We start from the raw sequence: 20,826 nt of genomic DNA on the forward strand, positions 1-20,826 counted from the left end.
TGAACTGACACTTACCTTAGGATCCTTTGCCAACATTGAAAAGGTGTGACCCTTCATAAGCCTTACATATCTGCTACATTGTCACCATGTATAGTATATCTCTACTACATTGTAATCCTTTGCCGGGTCGCTATAAGCAAGTACACTATTGCAAGAAATTACTTGCATATTGCATATTTCACACACACACATACACACAGTAAAGAAGGAGATGTTGCAGCATTTGTGAAAAGGATTTTGAAAAGAGATAGGGAAAGTTGATGTTGCACATCAAGAAAGAGGTTATGGAACTCGAAACAGAGATGCAAGCTTGGGAAGAGAGCAAAAGTGGACTGGGAACCTAGAAGTTGGAGATATGGAGATAGAAGTTGCAGATCTAGAATGAGATGTTGGAGCTATGGAGAAAGAGGTTTTAGATCTAGAAGAGAATCTGTTGGAGCTATGGAGAAAGAGGTTTTAGATCTAGAAGGAAATGTTGAAGCTATGGAGAAAGAGGTTGCAGATCTAGGAGGAAACATTGGATCTATGGAGAAAGAGGTTACATATCTAAAGGGAGCTATTGTAGCTATAGAGAAAGAGGTTGCAAGTTTACAAGGAGATGTTGTAGCTATGGAGGAAGAGGCTGCATGTTTAGAAGGAGATGTTGTAGCTATGGAGGAAGAGGTTGCAAATCTAGAAGGAGATGTTATAGAGGTAGAATGATGTGTGGCAGGCCACTTTACAAAAAGATGCCCTAGCATGAGAAGAGGAGGAGAGAGAGATGTCAGGGTGTTTTAGAGAGAGAGTGGGGATAAAGATTGCAGATCTTCACTTTTCAGCAGTTGAGCGGAGAGAAAGAGAGCTTGGGAAACTTTTGGAGGGGGAGAAAAAAGAAGAGAGAGAAGACAAAGAGGGGACAAGAGAGGAAAACTTTTAATATTTAAAAATTGGAAAGGTGCGTTTGGGGGGAGAGTAACTCAACAAGATCTTGTAAATCTGCATATATTTCCCAAGATAATAAGCAAAAGTATTTTTATAAAGGCATGTCTAGGCTATCTAACCCACCGTTCTAGCCCTTGGTCAAAGCTTGATTAAGTTTTAAGTATTTCCTTAAACTGTCAAATAAAGAGGCTCTCCTATATCCCATCCCTTCCTAATGGTGGTTCATTGCGTACATTCCTTTGTGGGTAAGACCGATAGCCATGTCCTTCATCCCAACTCTTAAAACATTTGTTATCCTTGTGATAACACTCTAGCTCTTCGGGTGAGAGTTTGTTTTTACCTTTGAAAACACCTTTGTACTTTGCTTTGTTGTTGTTGTTGTTGTTGCTAGGGCTACCTTTGGAAGAATTTTGTGAAGCATTATTCTTCCCCTTGGGATCAATTTTGTCCTTAATTTCCCTGGGATTAAAGTTCTTCTTAGCCCCTTGCCAAAAATGGTGTCGTGAATGACCGCCAAGATGGTTTGGGCCTTTGAGAATTGACATATTCATTCATGTCTTTGGGTATCCTCACACAAAACTATTGCTTCTGCTCCCTAGAGTCTATCTTTTGTAAATAGTGACTTTGAGATGTAGGTCCCAACACTTGTCTACATACTTGTGGATAGACTCATATGGAGACATCTTCAAGCTTCACCATTCGGTGAGAACTTTATCTTTGGCATCGCTTGAAAGAAAATGCTTCATAATGGAAGATCTTAAGGCTTTCCATGTCTATGGAACTTCTCAGTTAGCCCATAGACTAGCCCACCATTTCTTGGTGGACTTTTGAAAGTGCATGGCAATATGTCATAGCTCAGAGGATTCCGTAAATCCCTCATCTCCAAAGAACACATAAAATTGCTGCATAAAAGCTAAAATTTTGTAGGTGGCATTGAAGGTACCATTGTAGGTGAGGAAAGTGATGTCCTTTCCTCCCTCTTTGAAATTCTTGAGCTTGTTGGACCTTTTCCATGTGGCATAGGATTTCTGAGGTCCTCTCCTCTTAGGCTCCTTGGAGAAGTAACTACTACTTTCATTGGAAGAGAAGGGTGATTAAGATGGAGAAGAGGGTGACCTCTTTCTCTGCCTTTTCTTCTTGGGAGTTCTTTCTGGAATCAAGATGAGAAGAGTTATGCAACAATATTTTCATCTTTGGAGGAGTTGGAGACCTTTGTGACCAATGTAATCTTAGAGCCACATCTTCAATAGAAGTGCTTGGAGACTCAGTTTTATTTCTCTCCATTGGTGGAGGCTCATCATTTGCTTGTCATTTGGAGCATGATATCTCCTTTTTGGAGAAGATACATCCCCAATTTGATGTTGTAGCTCTTCATACAGATTGTTCTCATCACCCAAGAGAGTCCTCTTTTGGAGATCGCACCAAGAGTCTTCTAAGGATCTCCCTCTTCTTGGGCAATTGGAATAATACTATGTGTATGAAATTTTTCTTGAACTTCTCCTTGAAGAAGAACAAGATTGCCCATGCCTTGTTGTTAGCAGCAAGCTAACTCGGATACCATTTTTTTGAGCTCTCATTGTAAAAACATTTATTATTTTGATGAATCAGGAATATTGTAACTCCTATTTTTTGGATAAACTTTGTAATTGATGAGCCGGGGCTACAAGCTTCTAGATTGTATCAACCTGTCTTTACTCGCCTTTAGTTAGAGCTCCCAGATTATTAGTTTTGACCACCAAATACCTTGGCTGAGATATAAAAGCCAATTTTTGTAAGTTATTAGGGATTTTTGGATAATAAAATACACAATGTGAGCTAACGACGCTCACTTCTGTCCTTCTCGCGCTTCCTACTCCCTCCCCGGTTGTCACATTGTGACCACTCTATTGCATTGCAACCGCAGGTAAGAGTTCTACCCATTGACGTAAGCATTTCACGGTATTTCGAAGTTGTTGGCATCATCGACCCGCAGCCTAATCTCACCATAAGTAGGAATTTACACTTCAAAATAAAAAACTAAGCATAGGCTGGGTATTGGGGCGTCATTGCTAAGCATTTAGATGCATTCTCGGTCAAAAATGACTAGGTCAAAAATCCACTGTTGTTGATAATCGTGATTTTTACACTTGACCTAAAGTGGGATTTAAGACCACAAGCACGTTTCATTTGATGCTGTAATAGATGTGATTTGTTTGCCGATGAGCGACTGGCTTTTGGTGATTTCAGTCACTTGAGTGTAGCCTGAGTTAGATGCAATTTGTTTGTTGTTTTCCGAGAGATTGACAACCTCTTGTAGCCTCTATGCACTAGTCGAGTCATCTTCGTCCCATGGATTGACAATTTAAGCGTGGTTCTAGCTACATTTGCAATAAGATAGGAGTGAGGTTAGACACCCGTCACACATTTGGCACCGCTTCCGGGGATTGAAGAGACATAAACTAGGGAAAAACACGAGCGTCTTGTGAAGTTATCCTTTAACTTCTTTAGGATCTACTAGAGTAAAAACTTTCCTTTTAAAACCGTATAGCTTAAGATTGTCGTTTTTTGTTGTGTAGAGGTAGATTGGAAGTAATCATACTTGCTGAGTGCCTTTAGGATTGTAGGATTGTAGAATTAGAGTAGGGTTTTGAGAATGGTTGATAGACGAGACAAGTCTTAAGATCAAGGGTCAAAAAAGTATAAAAAACAAGGAAAAGAGTGTTTGTGGACACTTTCCACAACTCCATTGTAGTAGAACCTAGGAGTAAGTAGAATCCAAGGTGGAATTTAGAACATTTCTCTCTTCGAAAGAATCAATTCTGAGTTGTTATTTGAAGTTGCAGAATTTCAGGTCTACAAATAGAAATAGTATGAAAAGCACTCCAAAAATCTACCAGCATGTCGAACAGGTAGACCAATGCATAAATATCGCTGGCTTTTGATTATGCATCTGAGCACCGTGGATCGTATAGTTCGGGAGCAATCCACGGTCGCTTAGCCATCTCGGTGTTCCCTGCTCTCTGTGCATTCAAAATTGCTTCGTCCGACTGTGTGCTCGCAGAAAAATAATTGTTTGCCACGCACTTAGTAGGGGTTCTCAGCATCATACCCCAGTCAATGATACCGACGCGGGGTTTATTGGCGCGTGTAAAGTCCAACATTATGTTGAACAGGTGCAGGTCACTATGCACTATACCGGCTTGGTGGGAAGCCGCAATGCCGTCGATTAAGGCATGACAAATTGCTAGCATCTGCTCGACCACTGCTTTGATCCACACCGTGTCTATCTCACTTACAGGGTTGTTTGCTACAGGCAATGACATCCAGCCGTGTTGTAGCCTGTGCATGTGTCGTCTGAACAATCCGTGAGCGAAAGGTAAGCGGCACATCATGTCGCCCACGGTACCCCCATTGTAGTATGGGAATATCGTGATCCAAGGAGACTCTGTGGTAAACCCAATGCACCTGACAATGGAGGGGTGAAGCGTTTGCATGTCCTGCTCTGTCTGAAAGCTGTCAAATTTTGCCTCACTCCCTCCCTTGTAACATTTTTCCACATATGTAATGTGGTCTGGAAAAAATGAGATGCCTTTGACAGTGTATAATGTGCACACACCGAAGAAACCAGCTCCAATCCTCATACCTTCTACCAAGGCTTCGTGAGGGATGCTGACAAGATGAGCGCACTTTGCATTCAAAGCAGTGCGCATGATTGTGCCGGTGCCGCTGGCATCGGATCGACCTCCCAAAGCTGCTTGTGCATCTTGTGCCATCTTTAATCTCTTGGGTAGAGCTGCGTGGTCCTGCGCTTTCACACGCTTCATCTTTACCTTCTGTTCTTCCCACAATTTATCCCAGAGCTCTAATTTTGACATGTCGCAAGCAGGAGGGATATCTTCCTTTAACTCTGTGCAACATACTTTCATATTGCCCAACACTGTCCTAGCTTTATGGTGGGGGTCAAATTCTCGTATCCCAGTTGGACTAACAACTCATATTGGCCTTCAAGTCACAACCTGCGCTCTGTGTTCTCCCATATAGCGCTAGTGATGTCTTTGATGTAGACATCGCTTTCACTAATCTGCTGTATGCGGTCAGCTGCACATGATGAGATTGTCAAAATACATTCTTTACGAATGGCACGCATAATACATTTCTTCTGATCTGGCGTCATATTTGCACTGGACAATACAAAAACAACATATCAAATACAAATTCATGGTTGCGAATGACACTACCACTCTTACACTATCTCTGGTAAACTCTTAACCACCACTTGAAGACTTTAACAAATGTTATGGAAATATTGATAAAAATTGAATATAATCTTCACTTAAAATTGCAATTTGTTACACGTGTAAAAAGCAGTTCAAACAAATGGTTTATAAGAACTTAATTCAGATTAAACAATACATGGTAATGGTCTTTAACATTTCAGCAGATATTGAATTTTGTAACTTATATTTTTCTCCGTGCGCACATACTAATTCAAAAAAAGCACACACCGACTTAAAATCTTCAAAACATTTAAAACATTGGAAGTATACAAATTGGACTAGCGAATTGTGTTCACACACTTTTTTACATAGCATTTATGTAAATGTAGCAATCAAAAAGCGATGATAATTGATGCTCTTTAATACGATATAAAAGAATATTTAACATGCAATGTATTTAGATTTTTGCAGAGAATTTATGTAAATGAAGCATTAAAACTAGCGATAAATTGATAATGCTTGAGAGTCCTTTAAAAAGATAAAAAAAAATATTAACCATGCAATTTGTGTGAAAATAATTTTTTACATGTAATTTATATAAATGGAACATTTAAAATAACGATGATTGATAAATAAAGTATCCTATATAAATGACACATTTAAAATAGCTATGATTGATGAATAAAGTATTCTATATAAATGAAACATTTAAAATAGTGATGATTGATGCCAGCTCTATTCTATATAAATAAAACATTTAAAATAACGATGATTGATGAATACAGTATTCTTTTGAATATGATTGGCTAGTATATAATTTCAAATGGATAGTTAAAAACAACAAAATCAAGCAATTCATACATTTTGCATATGAAATACTCTTCACAGCTGCGTTACCGACCAAGTATTTCATATACTTAATACTTAAAAAATTAAATGCACATACACATACAAATTATATGACGTTCGTACGGCCGGGTTAACGACCTGAACGCCACATTTATGCAAAAGAATATGCTTCTAACAAACGACACTCTATTAGCCGCGTTATCGACCGAGTGCCACCTGAATCTAATGAAAAACAATGGTCTGCATACGAACATCTTTTAGCCGCGTTACTGATCGATGCCCATATGTTTTTTGTGAAAGGGGAAGGGAAGTTGACTTACCATAAGGATACTAGATTCGTCGTGTTACCGACGTAGTACCCAGACAATAAGCCAATACTTACCACAAGGACACCATCTTCCCTGCGTCATCGAGGTGATGTCCCTGTGATAAGCACTGTTCCGGAGAACAGCTTACACACACACTCCCATTGTATGGTAAGGTACCTTATTACTACCGTGCACTACGACAAAAGGCACGCTACCACACAACGTATACACACACACAACACATACCTGGATCGTGTGGTCAGGTACTCTGCTGCTGCTGCGCACTGCGACACAGAGCACGCTCCCACACGACCCCCTCTCTCCCTCTCTCCTCTCTTCTCTCGACGTACCTGCAAAGGTGGTGCAAGCGCTCTCTCTCTCTCTCTCTCTCTCTCTCTCTCTCTCTCTCTCTCTCTCTCTCTCTCTCTCTCTCTCTCTCTCTCTCTCTCTCAGAAGGCGAAAGCGATAATAGACCCAGCGGGCCCGATCGGGCCCGCGTATATATAACGCAAATATCCTGTCGGGCTTATCCGCTTTCCTGGCGGGTCCACAGGGAAAATAATAAAACCCGGCAGGCCCACCAGGCTTCTCTGTTAACCCGGTGGGAGTTTTGTGGGTTTGCAAGTCACCCTAAACTGGTTTCTGTGTGATCATGTTTGATGTGATCATGTAAATGTGTCAATAAGACCTTGTGATCACACAAAATTTGACGTAATTACGTAAATATTAAATCCCTACTCTTTTGGGCTTCTCTAATATTCCCCCTGATTTTAACCAACTCGCTATCCATTTTCTCAAGCATCTCACGTGACAGTTCTAGCTTATTCCTCGAGTTAAGAAAATTAAAAGGTGTGGGACAGTTGTAGCCATACATTGCCTCAAACGGAGTCATCCTAATAGATGAATGATATGAAATGATATATGAAAATTCAACCAAAGGCAAATATTCATTCCAATTAGATTGGTTTTCATTGACATTCATTCGTAATATATCTTCTAAAATATGATTCACTCTCTCCATTTCCCCATCAGTTTGAGGATGAAAGCAGTAGACATGCGTAACTGGGTACCTATAGAGTCAAAATTCGCTCTCCAGAAATGAGAAATGAACTTAGAATCTTTGTCATACACTATACTCATGGGCATGGGTGCCATGCAAACGAAATATCTCTTTTACAAACAAGCATGCAATGGTCAATGCAGTATCAGTTATTTTTACAAGAAAGAAGTGAGCTTGTTTTGTGAGTCTATCTACCACCACAAAGATTGAATCATACCCTCCACGAGTAGTAGGAAGTCTAATGATAAAGTCCATGGATATAGACTCCCACTTCTGTAAAGGAATGTCTAAGGGTTGAAGGTCACGAGGCATCCTCTTATGTTCAATCTTAACTTGTTGGCATTGAAATCACTCAAGCACATAATTCTTAACATCTAATTTCATATGCGGCCAATTAAAGAATGAACTTTTAATCTTTTCATATGTCTTATTCAATCCAGGATGACAAGAAAAAGGTGAATTATGACACTCATGCAGAGTTTGACTCTTAAAATCAGAATTTGGAGGAATACACAAGTGGGCGGTCATAATAATACAGATTTTCCTTATACAAGTGATTTCTGTTCTCATACATCTCACCAATATTTTTACGTAAGAATTTCAAAATAGGCACATAAAAGGAATCATTTTCAACTTCAGCATGTATATCATCAATCAATTAGACCGCACAATAGTCAACAAATTATACATGGGCCTACGACTCAATGCATCTACAACTTTATTTTCTTTTCCACACAAATACTTCAAATCAAATTCATACTCAGCCAGCAAATCAATCCATCTTCTTTGTCTGTTATTTAACAATGGCTGAGTGAACATATACTTCAAGCTTTGATGATCAGTACGCAATTCAAATTTTACGCCAAGCAAAAGATGACGCCAATGCTTCAATGCATGAACAACAGCAAGCAATTCTAGATCGTGTGTTGCATAATTCAATTCATGTCGTCTTAATTTCCTAGACTCATATGCAACCACTCTTCCTTCTTGTGTCAAAACACAACCTAATTGTTCACCACTAGCGTCACAGGACACAACAAATGGTTTGTCCATCTCAAGAACTTTTAAAACACAATTTTCTGCTATTTTAGCCTTCAAGGTCTCAAAAGCAGTCTCACAGCTAGAAGTCCACACAAAACCCTTATCTTTCTTGGTCAATTCGGTCAAAGGACTTGCTATCTTAGAGAAATCTTTAATGTGTGCTCTCTCATATTGTGCTAGACCCATAAAGCTTCTTACATCCCTTAATGACTTAGGTGTTGCCCACTCCACAATAGTCTTAACTTTATCAAGATCAATGTGAATCCCCTCTTTAGAAATCACTCTTCCCAAATACACAATCTGATCCTTTGCAAAATAACACTTACTTGCTTTGGCATACAATTTATGTTCATGCAAAACTTCAAATATTTTCTTTAAATGCAATGCATGATCTTCTTCATTCTTAGAATACACAAAAATATCATCCAAGAATACCAGAATGAAGTCATTAAGATACGGGTGAAAAATATTATTCATTAAGCACATGAAAGTTGTTGGTGCATTAGTCAAACCAAAAGCAAGAATTGTAAATTCATAATGCCCATAACGCGGATTTGATGGCAGCCAGAACGAAGGTCAATCTTTGAAAATATTGTGGCACCACTCAATTGGCTAAGCAATTCATCTATGTGTGGAAGAGGATATTTGTTCTTAATGGTCTGTTTGTTTAATCCCCTATAGTCAATGCATAACCTATATGTACAATCCTTTTTCTTTTGGAATAACACATGACTACGTATACCCCAAGGAGATACACTAGGTTTAATGAAACCCTTTTTCAAAAGATCATCAAGTTGTATCTTGAGCTCTTTAAGCTCATCAATATTGAACCTGTATGGAGCCCTTGAATAAGGTGTTGCTCCTGGATATAGATCTATGGCATGGTCTACCGCTCTAGGCGGAGGTATACCAAGAAGATCGTCCGGAAACACATCCTTAAATTCATGTAAGAGATCCTCTACAAATTTTGGATTTGTTTCTTTCTGTTTATCCCCGGATTCTTCTTTAATCTCATTAGCAAATACAAGAAACGTCTCACACTCTTGTCTAAGTCACCTTATCAATTCCATGGCCAAAACTAGATTTAGAATCTCTTTCTTTCCATGAAGAGTGGACTTATCATCATCAAATGATTAAAGATATAATTTTCTTTCTTAACAATCAATCAAAATATGATTTTCAATCATCTAATTCATACCAATGATAACATCATGCATATCAATGTTTATGATAAAGAAATCATCTTTATGCTTCCGACTCTTCAAAGAAAAAAGAAATAAAAATTCTACTAACTCTTTCGTGAAACTATTATTACCACTGGTTAAGTCCACAAGTTTTTTTAAAAAAACTTCTCGATTTAATTTCAAGTTTAATTTCTTAATCAATTTAGACGATAAGAAGCAATAAATACTATCCAAATCAATTAGAAAATTCAAATTTAAATCTCAACTTTTACGCATAAATTCGATCACAGAAGCTTTCAAGGACGTATCAAAGACATAAAACATCACAAAGAAGGGATAGATGACTTACCTTTATCGTACGCATCGCCAAAAGTCTCCAATTGAGCCATCTTGGTATGTATTGTCTTATCGGTCACCTTGCTTGAGCATTCGAAAGTCTGGTGGTCGTGTTCTCGATATTGAAAGTATAATCCAAATCTTTGAGTTCTTCAATCCACGCTTCTAAATCTTCGCATATCTTTCTTATGCCATCAAACTCTTTAAGCTTAGCCTTCGTTAAGAATGATTTGGTTGTCGCTTCTCCCATATCGTCATCGTTTCTTTTTCGCGTTGACAACCTCTACATCCACCACCACCGCTTCCACCATCACCACTATCACCACCATCACCACTATCACCACGGTCAGGTGCCCCAGCGCCGGCCATGATGATTATTGTTTCCTAGTGGAGTAGCATGGTTTTTGCCTTCATGTTTGCCATCAAGGTCCACATAGATATCGGGCTCTCGTGCTGCTTTGCCCCGCAGAGCCTCAATACGCTCCCGATTTGCTTGTTCAAGATCTTCTCGTAGTCACCGAATCAGGTCTTCTTGCTCCTTCGTTCTCCTCTCGTATCCTTGCATGTCCAGAATCAATTGCTTGCTCTGATACCAATTGTCACAGGAACAGAATAATAGAGATAGAGAAAGAGATCTTTGTATTGATGAATTTTTTCAGAGTTTTGATACAACAGAGGAGCAATAAAATATATGGGCGCACTCTGTTGTACGGAGCTCGAACCTCCCGACCACCCCCGAAATTTAGTCTGCTTGCATGCAGCGTCTCACTCGCACTCGCAATCGCACTCGTAGAAGAGGAGATCTGTGAATGATCCCCAAATGCACCACCCGTCGTGCTTTTATCCTTCTTTTCCTCGAAAAGCCTGCGACTTCTCAAAATAGCCGCTTAATAGGCGTTCAATCAACTCGATTTTCTCACCAAGTATACCTGCGAGAATAAGATAAGAACGTGATCGCTAAGTGATCCTGAAGGTTAGATTTTTATCATGACACTTTACACAGATCCTGTTTCACACATTGATTTCTGCATCGTCTACAATATAGCCAAAAGAACATACTCGTGCAACCAATTCAACATGATAATCAAAGTAAAAAACATAATTATATACTTTCATAATCTCAATTGCAATAGTCTACCATGAAGAAACAAATCCACTTCTTGGTTGATAGTAGGGAGAGTTGTATGATGTTGTATGTCTGCATGTCCCTGTATATACTACATTGCTACAGTCTTCTGTTTGTTTTCATCATAACTTTTACAAACAAACTCATAACAAAGCAATCCAGGTACTCAAAACGACGGGAATAGTTCTGGTCTACAAGGCATCGCGGACATAATTGCGAAAAACCTCTTTTTTTGGCTGAAAACTCAACTTTTAGGTTGCGACTCCTAAAATCTCTATTTTTGGGTCTCCACTACTTTTTCAACTTATTTTAAGCCTACCCATGAATTTTAAGCTAAAACACATAAATATAAAACACTGATGTTAATAAAAATCTCAATTTTATTGTTCATAAACAGACTATCTGTTATTCATTAATTTTTATCAAATACGTCTTTAGTCTATTATTTAAAAAAAGAATATATGTTCTCTCTTAATATATCAAACTCATTCATATAAGCTCTATTTAATAGACTATTCAACAATCTTTCAAATCGTGCTAAACGAAAGATGTATCCTACTACATTCTTTTTGACTTTACGAACTTCAAAGATTAGTCCTATTACACCTCAGATGCCACAGGAAAGGCTTCTCAACGTGGGCAGATTTGTGGTCTAAACAGCATCACAGATGGTTGACATCAGAGGAGCTCCTTTGCTCTCTCCTCTCCAGCCTTGAGAAATCACCCTCCTAATCTCCCGGACAGTCCTCTTTCCTCCTGAGGAAAGCTGGAAACTCTCTTATCATGATTCGGTCCGAGTCTGTGGCGCCTTTGGTTGGAAAGGGGGTTACAAACTCATTCACCCCCAAATGTATTATAATGAAATCTCCCCCCCTCTCCATATCACCCTTAACTGGAGATGGGCAGTAAACCTCGATAGGAGGCAATGGATGTTCAAGTTCAAAAATATTTGGGATAAAGTGATATACCCAAAGAAATCGGTTCTTCTTTGGCTTTGTCTCCACAAAGCCATTTGGACGAGAGAAAGAAGTCTTAAGGTTGAGATTTCTGCAGGTATTTGCTACAGGTGTAAGAATGATGTAGAGATTATTTGTCACCTCTTCATGACTTGCCCCTAATCGGCCAGGTTACTCTCTCCTCTTAGAGTTGTTCTCAATAAGTCTGTGTCATGGAAGTAGTTATTACTTGGGGACTCTATTGGTATTCTTTCTGCCTTCTGGAATAGAGAGAGAGCAGAATTTCTGTGGGTTATTTGGAAGCAGAGAAATAACTATTATTTTGATGGGACTTATCAGGCACCTAGCCTGAGAACACTTTTTGCTGAAATTAATTTACAGGTCTTCAAGCTGAGGGTCAAGGACATCAATATCTACCTGCTGCGTAACCAAATTTGCAAAGATGCTGCAGATTTTCTGATTGGTATGTCTGATGAAGAGCTATCACAGATGAGGAACCAAGGCAAGATGCAGGAGATTACAAAGATGAGAGCTGAACTCAATGAAGAAATCCAAAACAAAAAAAAACCATACACAAGTATGGTGTGAAGTTGGCACCATCATCCACATTGTCAAAAATATCATAAGGAATGTGTCCTTCTCTGTCACTTTTATCCCCTCCAACAGTAAAGGGGGACTCATCAAGTGTTAAGGGACTTTATTATTATACAAATATTGTAGTTGCACAACGAAGGTTTCATTACCTTTAATTATTCATAGACTTCATAGATCCTCGCTAATGTAGATGCATGCCATGATTCTATAAATTATCATATAATGGCGAAGTGGATACTCTTTACACGTGTCGACATTTGTGAACCTCCCGTTGTATCCAAGCCTCGTGTTCTCTTCAACTTCTCTCTCTCTCTCTCTCTCTGCCCTCTTGAGTCCCTCATGTCATGTTGCACCTGGTTTCAATGCTACTTGCTCCACCCTCCCATGGCCCTACCCTATCCACATGCACCGATGACCGCCATTCACCAGCATTGCTCCTATCCTATCCTGTTGGCCTTCAAGTCCACGCTTTGCACTCCTACCCTCACTTGCACCCTCATCACCATGCTCTACACCCTTTGATTGCTCATCAGCCTTAGCCTTTTTCTTTTCCCTTTTATTAATGAAAAACCATACACTTACCTTCAATTTAACTAGCTCATGTGCAAGACCTTTGGATTATTCTTTAGAGGCTTTATGAAGCTGACTTGCGTTAGAGTCTACCTGCTAAATTAAGATGGACTCTAGTAAAAATTAAACCTACCCTTGGGCTTTGGAGCTTCACCTTGTGTGAAAAACCTTAGCACAGTCCTTTGGAGATACCGCAAAGAGAGTTTTACCAAACCTCGAGCGAGAATTTCCGAGCAAAGTAAAAAATGAGCCAACTCTACCAAGGACTATAGTCTGGTCATTGTCCTACCATGATCATAGCCTCTTTTATTTCCTATGATGCATCTTGCATAGGTGTGTGCCTGATTGGGCTAGTGAGTGTAGTGGGATGTGCTACTAGTATTGCTACATAAAGGCAACCAAATATTCCACATTAAGAACATCTACATTGACAATAGATTGAGCATCACCAACGTGTATTGCAACAACTAGCAAGCAAATTGACTCTTTTTCACAAGCTTTTGGCTAACAATGAAAAAGAGAGACATACAGAAGTAAAAAGACCTTGAGTAACCCATCTTGATTGGGCATTCTATGTAAGCAAATAAGTGACACAGTTTAGCATTGTTCAATGCAACATAGTCAAATGCAAACGATACTTATGAAAAATTACATCACAAAGGAGACCAACAATATGAAATACATATGAGTACCCCTGTGGAGAAATTCTTATGGGTGGTTATGCAATGGATTGATGTTTGAAGCTAATTCAAGAATAGCAATCAAAGATGGTCATAAGGAGGTCCAATTGTGGCTAGATGGTCAAGTCTATGATATTGTAAAAAGACGCAATTGGGAAAACTATATATGAAAGTAGGTGAAGGCTGAGCCCAACTATCCCTTCATGTGTAGTTTTTGAAATCCTCATCACATCCAAAAAGAATCCAAGGTCGTTAGCACCTTGCCCTTGAGGGTCCTTGCTCAACAAGTTGAACGATCTATAATTGGCCTCATTTAGAGCCTTCTTGATGATTCACTATCTAACAAGTCGGGCTTAGGACCCAAGAAGTGTAGCTTAGTTGGTGAGACCTTTGTGATGTAGGTTGGGGGTTCAAGGCTCACAGGTTGCATTCTCTTGGGTGTTCCCACGATCTCCCATCAATGTGTAGCTATAAATACATGATATGTGTAAAGTTTCTCCCTACTACCTTTATCGCGTTCAAATTGTGAAAAAAAAACAAGTTGAGTTTGTGTGACAAGAGACACTCGACATGGTTTCAATCTGCAAAAGAGATCTTGCATGTAGCTTGTGAGCTCACCAAAGGCCAATTTCCATGTGGGACAGATGCCTAAGAGTGAGATATCAATGCTCAATTGCCTTAATAGAGTGAGATGGAAAATCCCTAGGTTAAGCCGAGAGAGAGAGAGAGAGAGAGAGAGAGAGAGAGAGAGAGAGAGAGAGAGAGAGAGAGAGAGAGAGAGAGAGAGAGAGAGAGAGAGAGAGAGAGAGAGAAATATGCACTTTCGTTGCACCAAATGTAGAAGTTGTGGCCTACTTGCTCATCATGGCCTACCATGCCTTGGTAGGGGTTGTGTGCATTTGATCTGCCTCAGCTTTTAGAGCATGCGATCCACTGCTAGGTGCACTCTCTCCACCTTTCAAACTACAAACTTCCTCAATCGTCAATCTACAAGCTTGTGGGACCTATTGCTAATCTTCAAGCTCAATAAACCATGCAAATCCAACACCATCTGCAGCGTTGACTTGCATTGAATCTTGAAGCTCCTACATGTCTGAATTTAGAATAGAAGGTGTGATAGACTTCCAAGTTCGTAATATTGGAGTAATGTCCATCCTTGAAGCTGATAGCACCACAACCAGCAACTGATACACGAGTAGAAAACACCAGCTACCAGTGCATTTTTGGCATTGCAATGCACTTCTCTCATCGCTTAAGAGAAAATTAAGCTAAGAGGCTTTTCAGACATAGAGGGGTTTACCCCAGCCTACGGATAGAAACAAGATTTGCATGAATGGTAGGGATGAACTATGCTTAAGGTTTGAAACTTCACCCAAATGGGCACAGTTACCAAATTGTGTTGCTGGAGCACCAAACAATGGGGGGTCGACATCACGTGAATGCATAGTTGATATTTGGGGGATAGTATCATTGGTTTAGTGGAGGGGTTGCTGTTAGGTAGTTGATATTTGGGGGATAGTGTCATTGTTTTAGACGGGGTTTGCTGCAAACAACAACCTCCTCCCGTGCGAAAATCTTCTAAAAAGTGATACTTGCTGTGAATACCCATTGGCTTCATGTTGCAGAGAATTATGCTATGCAAGTTATTTTCAGAAAGATAGCCTAGCACCTTCAAAATTGAGGGGATAGTGTAGCACTTGCAGGGCTTTGAGGCTGATGAAAATACACTACATCTGGCAAAATACATCATGCCCTCTCGCTACTAACCATGGGTGTGACCCAACTCTAAGACGGCTTGAACAACTTGTTTGTCTTTTGAGTTCAACTCTTGTCAATGTTAAAAATTCTCTTCTTCTTCTCCTTCTCTAGACAACTCGGAAATGTTGCATCCAACATGCAAGTGGGTTGCTACATTTATCCCTTCCTCCTAGTGAAGCCTCACCATACCTAACTCTGCCAAAATCCACTCTCAAATGCATCATTGTGTAGAAGTTGTCGAAAACGTGAATGTCAACAAAACGACGCCAAAGGAGTGCATGTGAAAGAGATCTAAATGCATATCTAAAGTGTAATGGAAATGGCCTATTTAATTTGAGAGTAGCGGAAATTAATGAGAGTACTTTTGAGAAATGACTTTGTGAGCATAGCGGATGAACATAATTGAAGATATCAACATAATCATAGCAATTAGTTAACTTGGCATGAACAATACTTTTGCAAGAGAGAATTTAGAGAACATGACAACAGTTGAGGACCGGATTTATGTGAAGCCGGTCCCCCCTCCAATAGGCATTTGTATTATGATTTCTCCCATTAAGAGAGACTTGTTACAATACAATCTTCGTGTTCCTTGTGACCTAGGTGATGCAATGAAGATGGAAAGCTTCATGCATCACAAACATAACATAAACTTGAAGAGAGCTTTAACTATCCCAAGCCTCAGTCCCAAGACCTCAAACACCTTAGTCATCAAGCATGACAAGCAGGACATGCACCTCGAGCTGGGTCGGGTTCCCGTGCCTCAAGCTCAGCCCTAGCTTACCTAAGGTCAAAGGCCTTTTACACACATTATTGGAGGTCTTCAATGAAGCTAACCCTAAGGTCTTATGCTCCATTAGTTAGCCTTGCTCTTTGATAGACCATCTCTCATTTGAGCCCCTTTACCATTGGCCCCGGGTTGAGATAGATCTATAAGCACATGTCTATAACTTAACACTTGTTCCCATTCATTATCTCACATTAAGTGATCAATTTAATATGAGAAAATCATTTGGGTTGGATAGATATTAGATATTAGATTTTATGACATTATTGATACCAATGTAATGGAATTGGCCTATTTAATTTGAGAGTAGCGTAAATTAATGAGAGTACTTTGAGAAATGACTTTGTGAGCATATAGTGGGTGAACATAATTGAAGATAGCAACATAATCATAGAAATTAGTTAACTTGGCATGAACAATACTTTTGCAAGAGAGAGAATTTAGAGAACATGGCAACAGTTGAGGACCGGATTTATGTGGAGCCGGTCCCCCCTCCAATAGGCATTTGTATTATGATTTCTCCCATTAAGAGAGACTTGTTACAATACAATCTTTGTGTTCCTTGTGACCTAGGTGATGCAATGAAGATGGAAAGCTTCATGCATCACAAACATAACATAAACTTGAAGAGACATTTAACACCTTCGAAGGTGGAGAGAGTTAGCAGGGAATGAGGATAGGGAAGAGGAAAAGGAAACATTTCGTAGGAGAAAGAATTAGTTCCTCACTTATCATAACTCTTGTTGCTAGCATACATAATAGCATAGTAATGAAGAAGAAGGAGATGGCAAGCTTAAGCATTGAAGCATGGCTCTTGGTTGGATTTGCACTCCATATCCAAGAGTGTTGGTGTAGGCTCTCAACCTCTACTTGCTTGGAGAAGGAGAGGGAGCTCTTGCACTTTGCATAGCACACACTGAGAGTGTTTGTGAACGTGTGTCGGTGAGTATACCCCCTAAGCAACCCCCTAGCTTTCTTGGATCGACCCCCCCCTTTTAGCTCATGCTTGAAGCTCATTGGACCCCTCCAAGACTAGCCAATCACAAGCAGGAGGCATTACAAGCAGCAAGGGTAGCCTTGAGACAAGTGTTCCCCTTTCCCTTTGAGAGAGACGGCTAGATAAATGCTAAATCATTTAATTAAATATCCTAAATTATTATTGAACCCCTTGGGTGGCCAACCAATAGGCTTCATGCACACCATGAGGGCACCATGAGGAGGAACTTGACAAGTGTCCCTTTTGCTTTCTTTGTACCATGCATGCCTTGTGTGAGTGTGTGGGTGTTCTCTCTCATCCCCCCTCATGTAGGGCTCGCCCCCTCCTTGTAGGGATTGAATATTTGACTTTTTGACACCTCAAGCCCCTCATACATAGGCCCAGTTCCCACCACAAGCTTGGCCGTTAAGCACTTTAAGCTTTGGCTAGGTTCTCACCTTAAGTGCAACCCTAGCATCTCAAGCATGTCAAGCACCTCAAGCATCTCAAGAACCTCAATCATCAAGCACCTCAAGCACCTTAGTCATCAAGCATGACAAGCACCTTGAGCTGCATCGGGTTCCCGCTCCTCAAGCTCAGCCCTAGCTTACCTAAGGTCAAAGGCCTTTAACACACATTATTGGAGGTCTTCAATGAAGCTAACCCTAAGGTCTTATGCTCCATTAGTTAGCCTTGCTCTTTGATAGACCATCTCTCATTTGAGCCCCTTTACCATTGGCCCCAGGTTGAGATAGATCTATAAGCACATGTCTATATCTTAACACTTGTTCCTATTTATTATCTCACATTAAGTGATCAATTTAATATGAGAAAATCATTTAGGTTGGTTAGATATTAGATATTAGATTTTATGACATTACCTCTCTCTTGATTATTATCAGCCATGTTAACAAAATTTATGTATGTACTTAGTGTATGCTTTGGCAATTCAAAACCTTAGTTGCCACTCCTCTTAGCCTTTGAAAATCGTCTCTTAAGTATCTACACCCACGGCTCGAAGTGGTTAATTATAGAGAGTAGAGGAGTAGGTCTAACATAGCAGAGTTGCCGAGGGCTAGCTCCTTTGATCGGACTTCTTATGACTCAATAATGGTAAAGACGTAGGCAAGTCTAAAAAGAATCCATTATTAAGTCCAAAGCTCTCGAGGTGTGCACTATCCCCCACATAGTGGGCTCAACAAAACCGATAATAGATCCCTGTTCTACTTACCCTAATATAATTAACAACATCAACCATTTCTAGGCTACTTAAGGACCTCTCCTCTTAAGCAAGAAAAGAGAAACCAAATGCTCTGATACCAATGTAATGGAATTGGCCTATTTAATTTGAGAGTAGCGGAAATTAATGAGAGTACTTTTGGGAAATGACTTTGTGAGCATAGCGGGTGAACATAATTGAAGATATCAACATAATCATAGTAATTATTAAACTTGGCATGAACAATACTTTTGCAAGAGAGAAAATTTAGAGAACATGGCAACAGTTGAGGACCGGATTTATGTGGAGCCGGTCCCCCCTCCAATAGGCATTTGTATTATGATTTCTCCCATTAAGAGTGACTTGTTACAATACAATCTTTGTGTTCCTTGTGACCTAGGTGATGCAATGAAGATGGAAAGCTTCATGCATCACAAACATAACATAAACTTGAAGAAATCTTTAACTATCCCAAGCCTCAGTCCCAAGACCTCAAACACCTTAGTCATCAAGCATGACAAGCAGGACAAGCACCTCGAGCTAGGTTGGGTTCCCGCGCCTCAAGATTAGCCCTAGCTTACCTAAGGTCAAAGGCCTTTTACACACATTATTGGAGGTCTTCAATGAAGCTAACCCTAAGGTCTTATGCTCCATTAGTTAGCCTTGCTCTTTGATAGACCATCTCTCATTTGAGCCCCTTTACCATTGGCCCCGGGCTGAGATAGATCTATAAGCACATGTCTATATCTTAACACTTGTTCCCGTTTATTATCTCACATTAAGTGATCAACTTAATATGAGAAAATAATTTGGGTTGGTTAGATATTAGATATTAGATTTTATGACATAAAGGCACTTGGAGATTTTTAACACCCAAGTTATATAGCATAGTCCCCACCACAAAAAAATTAGCATAAGGGAAGGTGCTCATGGAGGTTGTCAACCTTACTATGCCACCCCATTGGTATGTTATTGAGTGTAGCCAAAACATTAGACGTGGGATAGCTCTTTAATTGTTTGGGTTTGCTTAATTTTTGGCTTGCTCGAAAAACCTTGCTCGCTCTTTGGAATTCCTCCCGCAAAGATGGTCCCAAAACCAACTATAGTAAGACTGACATGGGTTAGTTTTTCTTTCATCATAAGACTTTCGAGACTTCAGACTTAGAGTCTAATGAGTAAATCTGACTACTTAAAATTTACATCGTTAATTTCTATTTTTAGACTCCTATTATTGCTCTAATTAACCCCCTTTGTCTTGTACCTTTGATCACGATTGCTTGGAATATATTTATCATTTGCTGACGTGTACCTTTGATCGAGATGATTAAATAGCAATTTTTTTTGCTCTTTTATAGACTACTTTCCTTTAGTCCCAAGTCTTTGAACGAACTAAGTCTATAAGCACTTAAATCACCTTTATAGTTCTCTTTTATTTTTCCTGGACTTAATTAGTTAAGATGAAAAATATATTTAGAGAGTTAGACTTAATTTATTTTTCTTGGACTTAATTAAGATGAAAAAAACTTTTAAAAAGTTAGAAATTGAATTTCATGACATTACCTCACCTTTGAAATCATACTCATCCTTGATTATGGAGTAAGAAAAATAAATTCATCTCACTAGTCCTTCTACTTTGGGTAGAGAATCCCTTTTTACTCGTCGACATCCTTCCATACTGGTGACTAATTCCACTTAGTGCTTCGAAAACATAGCTATCTTGCAAGCATGTATTTGCTTAGCCCTTACATCTACTAGAGTAGATTAGCAAAGTCTACTTGGAACCTGAGAGATTAAGCTATTGCAAGCATGTAATTTATCTAGCTGCTAATCATCTTCCATAGTAGATTGGCAAATTCTATTGTGTACTTGAGAGAAACATGTCTGTCACGAGCATGATTATTGTATGCATACACTTAAAAAAGTATTATGAATATAAAAAGAAACCTTAGAGTCAAAAAATTAAAAAATTCTTTACGAAACCTGTTTGTTCATACTTGGCTATTACATTTGACATGAGTCATTGTACGCATTGACAAGGTTTACATTATCCTTTAATTAGTGCCTTGTATCCACCTTGCATCTTCAAAAGGATAATTCTTCAACTTAATAAGATATCGTTAGATAGTCTTAACACTTCTTAAAACCTTCTCTTCAATCATGTAGTATGCTCTCAAGATATAGGATCTCTTCTTGACCTTCAAACTCGGGTTGATCTTTAATTACTGGATCTTTGGGTGGCTCTCCCTCATAAGGTTTTAAAAGGCT

At 39.4% G+C, this 20,826-nt stretch overlaps 1 protein-coding gene across 1 annotated transcript; it reads left to right on the forward strand.

Annotated features, from left to right (window-relative positions):
* The first annotated feature begins 381 nt into the window (after positions 1-381).
* Positions 382-702, forward strand: LOC147458595 (uncharacterized). Its single transcript, XM_086509657.1, has one exon. It carries the CDS (start codon positions 382-384, stop codon positions 700-702), a length of 321 nt encoding a protein of 106 aa, XP_086365783.1.
* The last annotated feature ends 20,124 nt before the right edge of the window (positions 703-20,826 follow it).

This window comes from Adiantum capillus-veneris, chromosome 4, assembly GCF_014529385.1.
Source record: "Adiantum capillus-veneris isolate H3 chromosome 4, ASM1452938v2, whole genome shotgun sequence".
Classification (NCBI taxonomy): domain Eukaryota; kingdom Viridiplantae; phylum Streptophyta; class Polypodiopsida; order Polypodiales; family Pteridaceae; genus Adiantum; species Adiantum capillus-veneris.